Source organism: Corvus brachyrhynchos, unplaced genomic scaffold, assembly GCF_000691975.1.
Source record: "Corvus brachyrhynchos isolate BGI_N302 unplaced genomic scaffold, ASM69197v1 scaffold255, whole genome shotgun sequence".
Lineage (NCBI taxonomy): Eukaryota > Metazoa > Chordata > Aves > Passeriformes > Corvidae > Corvus > Corvus brachyrhynchos.
Window position 1 is genome coordinate 6,631,183 of NW_008238358.1, and position 7,744 is coordinate 6,638,926.

Below are 7,744 nucleotides of genomic sequence, written 5' to 3' on the forward strand. Positions count from 1 at the left end.
CTGGTAACAGCAAAGGAATTAAAATGCTCTGTGCTGGCTCGTAAGTGTTAGAGAGCACAGTAATTAGATGAGCACATGCAGTATTTTATTTTGCAGCACTACTTTATGACAAGGAATTCTCTCAAAATACAGGCAATACTAAATGTGTAATAGATATTACTTCTACAGTAGCATATTTAAAACACAGTGAGAGATCTGCCAGTTACTGGCAAATCAAGACTCAAGAATTTTTACAGGGTTTATTACTCTCAGCGTGTCTTTTTTCCCGAATAGAAAACTTGTTATAAAAAACTGAAAGCATTCTCTTTATTTCTAGATTGTTTTACCATGAGATTAGGTTATTCTGTGGAGGAAAAAACCTACTTATATTTGTATTATTTTAATACACCAAACTGATTGTTTACATTTACAGGTGAGTGGAAGTAAAAGAGAAAGTGAAAGCTTGAACTATTTCTGGCTTAATATCTGCCAAAAGTTTCCCTGGTATAATATTTAAATGCAAAAATGTCAGAGGAAATAGGGGAGTCTAGATTTCTCCTGTTGTGGAACAAAATTAGTTACACTGTCCAGCCAGCCAGAGACGAGATGGGTGGGTTTCCAGCCTTGCTTACTGAAGTTTTACATGTTTCTTACAGGGTTAAACATCCTGGACTAGAGCATACCCAAGTGGTATAAACTGATTTCAGGTTCTGTTTTCTTACTTAGGTGACAGCAGGCCCTCAGCGTGTCTTTTTTCCCGAATAGAAAACTTGTTATAAAAAACTGAAAGCATTCTCTTTATTTCTAGATTGTTTTACCATGAGATTAGGTTATTCTGTGGAGGAAAAAACCTACTTATATTTGTATTATTTTAATACACCAAACTGATTGTTTACATTTACAGGTGAGTGGAAGTAAAAGAGAAAGTGAAAGCTTGAACTATTTCTGGCTTAATATCTGCCAAAAGTTTCCCTGGTATAATATTTAAATGCAAAAATGTCAGAGGAAATAGGGGAGTCTAGATTTCTCCTGTTGTGGAACAAAATTAGTTACACTGTCCAGCCAGCCAGAGACGAGATGGGTGGGTTTCCAGCCTTGCTTACTGAAGTTTTACATGTTTCTTACAGGGTTAAACATCCTGGACTAGAGCATACCCAAGTGGTATAAACTGATTTCAGGTTCTGTTTTCTTACTTAGGTGACAGCAGGCCCATCAGGGATAAATCAGTTTATGAAGAAATGGCTTCTTAAGAACTGAACACTACACAGACCAGCCCTCCTTCAGCTCTAGCCTCTAAGAAAGATAAAAATGACTTTGGTGCTGAATAATATTTAGTGAGCCACAGGTTACAATACATTGACCTTGGGAGTCTGATCACTATTCTCCAATATGACTATAGATAGTCCCATTCGAAGGCTTCCTTCTTTATTTGTTGTATTGTGTTGAAGGAATTTCTTGTTCTGTACTGTTTTCTGGATAGAGACAGGCTTCACAGGAACTCTCTCCTGTATCTATGTATTTTGTCCTGTGTTTTTCTAAACAAAGACAAAAATGGTGGGTACCCACTGGCATTTAATCTTAGTCACAGCTTGTTGACTGACTTGATCAAGACCTTAGGAGACTTCACAATGCACAACAGCATTTGTATTTCTTACAGCTCCAAAACTGGACAGTTTGGCTCCCAGAAGGATCATTTACAGCATCTAGCATCGCTTTTGGTCTCATCGTTGCAGGTATGGCTTTTACAACATTTTTAATCTGTACTCAACTATTTGTGAGGGAGGACCACAAGCAGGAATAAAGACACAGTAGTACTAAATTTAATAATTGAAAATTATTAAAAGGTTGAAATGACACAAAACTAATGCCATATGACCTGCATGTATGCAACAGGCATTGGAAGAAAGCCTTAGCTACTGGACTTCTGAAAATAAAAGTGTGAGGGAAATGTATTATTCAATGAGAAGTAATCTCAGTAAAAAACCCCACAAGAACAACCAACCAAAAACCCAAGTGCCCCCTCCCTCCAAAACCTTCAAACCAAGAGACCTTCTGCTTATTAAGATTTCCTGTGCCTAAAGGTACAAACCATCTCATGATGTGCCTATTCTGACACAGTTCACATGCTTCTCAACTGAACAGAGCTGCTGTTGTGTGGTTGAGATCACACACAGGGTAAATGTTGCAAACCAAGCAGCATGACTGCACTGAAAAAGGAGGGGGACACACCCTTGGAATGCCAACACCAATGGGAAGCCTAAACACATTTCACTTCCACACCCACCAAAAAAGAAAACTTTCTAAAGAGAGAACTGCTGTTACTGCTGTGTCTCTGTAAGCTGCTCATAACAGAACTGAGACAAGGAGAAACAGGAAAAAACCCAAACCAGAAAAGTTAAACAATGAAGAAACAATGACAATACTGGACACAAAACTGATTAAGGAATACAAACCTATTTCCTATTTTTAAGCATATAAAACCAGATCTGCTGGGAAAATGATAAGCTTGTAAAAGACTAAGAACAAACGTAGAGTCCTAAGTTAAAGGCTACAAAACTGATTTAGTGCCTAACTAGTGCAACTCGCAGTATTTATTTAAAAAAAACCGAAAGCAACAGCCCCCCTGCAACCAGTCTTGATAGAAAACTTTATAATATGCTAAGAAAGAAAAACAAGTAACCTTTAACAGAAATTCCAACTGTTCTGTTTCAAGCCATTAGAAGTTTTGTTTCAATAAAAATGTTAAAAATCAATAATAATCATCATAAAAATCTTTACCTTAGTACAGAAAATTAGTAGCACGTCCGTGGTTAACAGAATGCAAATCATCATGCTATAGAAATTAAGTCAAAATCTAGTTCCTTATCCTTTGGAAAAAAAACAATTGATAACAGGAGCCTTTTTGCTATCGACCAAATTGCCATGGCAGTAAGGGGTGGTTGGGAGTAGAAAACAACCCTGTGATGTGTGTAGTAAAATCAGCTCCCAGAAACTTTAAACTACTGCAGGGACACAGATTAGAGGTCAGGGCAGCTGACAAGTGCTCGTATAATATTTATTTATGAATCAGTCTCACCTTTTAATGCACCAATTCAACAAAAGGAAATTGGTATTAAATATGTATTTCATTAATTCAGGTCTGATTATCAAGTAAGTTTGTAACTACAGACAAATTTTTATTCACATATATTACCCACTACCAGAGTCTGAGGCTTATCTATATATAAACAATGAAACTTGGAACATACGCATGCATATCATGGGTAATTTGAAGAGTTCAAATTAAAGAATGCTTCAGAGATTTACTACCTAATGAAGGTTAGTCTGTAATACAGAAAGTTGTAGGAGCAGAACTTTTCAGAAAGATATTGTTTCAAATTGGACTTTACAGAAGCCAAGTAGCAAATTTATACCAGGTTAGTGTTCAGCAAAAGAAGATCCTTGCAAAGTCAACGTTAACTGTATTAAAAGTTACACAAATCCAAGAATGTGCTTGTAATTTATATATAAAACATAATGCAGGATCTGATTTTCACTGATCTTAATACGTTTCAAAGTCCATTGTTGAATCCATATATTCCTCCTTAAGCTATGATTAGAACTGACACATGAACTGACACTAGGATCTGCATCCAGCCACTCCCAGGTGTAGCCCAGCAGCCTGTTTGGAAGGCTTTATGCTGGGATGCGGGTCGCAGCCTCCTCTTCCGCATCAGCTCTGTTGGCGTTGATTTCTGCCAGCGTTCGGCCAAACCGAGTCCACTCATCCCCGCGAGGAATGGCGATTTGCTGTGACACAGAGAGTGTTACTGAAACCTACTGAGAAATAAAGCTGAGCTCACTTTGAACAGCAGAGCACTTCAACAACGTTCAGAAGAGGTTCCACTAGATAAGCTTACCTTTATTTTAGTGTAAGCAACACAAGCTCCAACTAATAAAAGAAGCAGAATTTGAGATTCCGGCATTGAAGTACAGAATGGTATTATTACAAGCTTGTGCTATGTATCTCCCTCTGAGAGACTGCCTCCAAAGGGCAATACTAATGCTATATCTCATCCCCTCAATTAGTCATGTACTACTGCAGTACACATACTTGCACAGTAGCAACAGCTTCCCTGTAAGAACAAAATCAAGTCTGCTTCACTGCAACAATTTTGTTTTGTTCAGTACTTCTCAAGCTAGGGGCAGAATTCACATGTGCCACCATTACAAAAAAGATAAAATTTCTATGAAAAAAACCCATTGATTCTTACTTCACCAGCCTTACAGTAAAGCTTCGTCTTTTTGACTGGATGACAACATGCTAAAAAGTTATGCTAGAATACCTTAAATAAAACACCACTAGGAAATATTAATTCAAAAATACAAACTAAACCTAATTATTATTCCTCTAATGACAGGAGAAAAAAGTGAAAGGCAAGCTGCTAAATAAAGAAACTCAAGTGTTTTGCAATATACTTTGCACAATACATGGCATACATACCTCTCCCACGTCATATATAACTATTTGTCCCTCTGAATCACCTACAGCAATCTCTCTCCCCGAATGTGTCCATCTCACACGGTTCAGAGCAGGATTGCCCTCCACAGTGATGCTTGCAGTGGGCACCTGTACCAATTCAAAACACATTGCTAAAAATGCATCAGGTTTCCATAAACTAGAGATTACAGAACACAGCTAAGCCATCTGTGCTGCATCAAAAGAAGCACCCAACACTTCAACTGGTGCATGGTATGCAGATCAAGGACTCTGTTCACAATACAAAGACCCTCAGTGACCTTAAGCTATTGCCAGTGACATGACCAAAACAACACATCTGTCCCTTGGCCAAAGTACAAACATCTGCTATCAAAAGGCACATCTGCACTCTTCTCATGAGACAGGAGGCACAGGCCCACTTTCAGGCAGTGACGAGGCACCCTGGGATGTCAGAAGATTATGACACAGGACAGGGAAGAAATCAGCTGTTTTGGCAGGTCAAACTCTGTCCAAAAGGCTTGAACAGGTAATTCCAATTTGAAGCCACAGGCTGGCATATGGTCCTACAACTTTCTTCTATAAGTAGTTTTCAGACAGTGAAATTTAAGTACTAAATATCTGTCAGGTCTCTCCTCTGATCTACCTCCAGCAAATCTTGGGAAAGATTTATATTATAATGAAGTATAATCCACACCAGAAAACCAAACATTCAATTCTCTAAGTTTAGAAACAAATGTCTGCAGTATTTCCCTGCAGTATTACTGTGGCAATGGGAACAACAGTGGTGTGTGGTAACAGGTTTATTCACACTGTTAAGCTGTCGGCTGACAAGACTGACAAGGGTGAGAGGTCTATAATCACTTTCCCAACATGGATCAGTGTTACACCAACAGATGTTTTGCTCTTTTGTTATATGCAAAACAATTTAATTATTGCTGTTATTCATTATGAGGAGTCATTTGTAACCCTGTAATCAAAGAATGCTATTTACTACACAGAAACTACTGGAACTACAGCATATTTAAGAAGAACAACAAAAAAACAATCTATGGCAAAAAAAACCAAACCCCAAACTACAGTAAACTCCTGACTTTTTTTTTTTAAGAGTACAAACAATTTTCCAGCTGCATTCGACTCTTAACCTGACTTCTCACCTCAGTATCATTGTTGAGATTCCACAGGTCAAGTCTGCCCATCCCATCAACACAGGCAAACAAGGCAGGGTGAGTTGGAGACCACATCACATCATAAACATAATCCGAGTTGTCTTCAAAGGAGTAGAGAGGTTTGTTATTCTGAAAAGAAGCAAAGATAATAATGCAATACCCAAACCCTACATTTCAAAATTATAAAACTAACAGGTAAAGCAAAATACAGAACTTCAACAGCATTACCAGCAGTAAGTAAAAAGTGATTTGCATTTTGACTTGCTTTAAAAAAATGCCACTACAAAAATCAGCCAAAAACGAATGCTTTTTATTATTAAAGATATGCTTTCCAAAGCATGCAGCCATTTTGCTGGCTGCTACTATAAAACAATCAATAGCAAGCCAACTGTAAATTGTAAATTTAATGTTTTAAGAATCTTGTAACTCAAGCCAATGATAATTCAGTGACTATTACTCAGAGATTTTAACTCTGCTTCCTCTGCTTTGCATTTCTCAGGGCATCAGACTAACAGAGAAAGAAGTAATTCTGGCAGTGGAAATGACAGGTATTTCAATTGTGAGTCTCACCAAATTTAACTGACATTAGTTTTGGTGCTGTCCCTTAGTCCTCCAAAAAATTGTAGCAAAACATTTGCCTTATGAATATATGAGGTAACTGACTTTATAACATGATTTACATTTGATTACTTTGTAATAATTGTTGATAACAAAGGGCAAAAGGGTGAAAAGAATGGATCAGAAATATACAAATGATGTACAAGCTGAAAGCAAAGTTTTATGTTGTTAATCTTAGTTTTGCTCATCAGCTGTCTCCTCTTTGCAGGACTGCAGCTAAGACCCTCAGAACTTCACACAATTTGACTTCAGGTTAGTGAACCTCCTTAAGTAGCTTACATTATAGCACCACCTTGTGTCAAGGGCTACGAAGAAAACCACTGAACTATCTAAGTTACCTTCGTTGTCCAAAGCTTTACTGTCCAGTCAAAAGAAGAGGTGACAAAAAGATGTGAGAAGTCTACAGGTCCAACTGCTGCATGGCAGTTGATACCTGTGATTGGTCCCTGGTGTCCTTCAAACATCTCACTGATTCCAGCTTTGCTGTTTCAGAATATACAACCAAGGTTAATTATCTGGAAACCAAACATCTGCAGACAGAGATAGCACTGAAATGCAATTTAAATACAGCCACAAGAAGGTTTTGCTGCCTTATATGGATGTTAACCCACTGCAAAAGGCTTCACCACAGCAGGATCACAGAAGACCAGGCTTCAAAACAGACCTTAAGTTCAACAAGTATTTTCTACTAACCTTATGTGCCAAAATGTATCCTAGGGACAAGAGACTCATTCAGCAAGTACCAGTCTACACACTTAACTACACTGTCCTCCAAGCAATAGCTACAACTTCAATTCATACAAAGAACAAAATCCAGTCTCAGGAATAAGCATAAAACTCCCATTAAATTAAGAGAAGTTGCATACGCTTTATGGGCATGAGGTTCAGACATAAACCAGTAAAAATATATCCCTAATAGCCTCCTATCAGGGGTGATGAAAAGGAGGGAAACAGATGGGAAGGATGTTACACAAACGTGATACGATTTGGGGTATTTTGGAACCAAAAAAGCTGTGCAGCAAGGTGATATGTATTTGAGATGAAACCTGGACACCCAATTGTATTTAAGAAAGCAATTGATAAGATACAGTCAGACAATTTCAAAATAGATTGAACAGCAGGAGAACAGCTAGCCAATTTAACATTTGTGCGTGATGTTACTGTACAATTATCTACAAAACTGATACAAAGTTTGGAATGTTCTGCTACAATTCAAATGAATAAAAGCACAGTGACCTATGCTATCCTCATCAACACAAACAACTCGTAATACCAATTCAATATTCCAACTATTTCTGTTTTCAATGAAGCTCTTCCTCAAGAAAAAGTGAACTGGAATTCAGACAGAGATACTCCTTAGTGCAAAGGAGAAAATATACAAAAATTTTGATTGTAAAGCATGCAGGAACTCATCCTTTCACTATTTTTAATTCCTTTGAATAATTGAAGTTTGTATTCACCTGCCATGACGGCATGCAGTGTACACTGAGCCTTCTTCACT

At 37.7% G+C, this 7,744-nt stretch overlaps 1 protein-coding gene across 1 annotated transcript in view; it reads right to left on the reverse strand.

The window, feature by feature from the left end:
* Positions 1–1,778: 1,778 nt before the first annotated feature.
* DYNC1I2 (dynein cytoplasmic 1 intermediate chain 2) overlaps positions 1,779–7,744 on the reverse strand; it is a 28,727-nt gene continuing 22,761 nt past the window's right edge. Inside the window, 5 exon segments of the mRNA XM_017735742.1 lie at positions 1,779–3,768; positions 4,463–4,588; positions 5,614–5,754; positions 6,582–6,726; positions 7,704–7,744. The exon segment at positions 7,704–7,744 is cut by the window's right edge and continues 12 nt beyond it. Of these exon segments, the coding sequence (XP_017591231.1) occupies positions 3,655–3,768; positions 4,463–4,588; positions 5,614–5,754; positions 6,582–6,726; positions 7,704–7,744 (567 nt within the window). The 3' untranslated portion in view covers positions 1,779–3,654.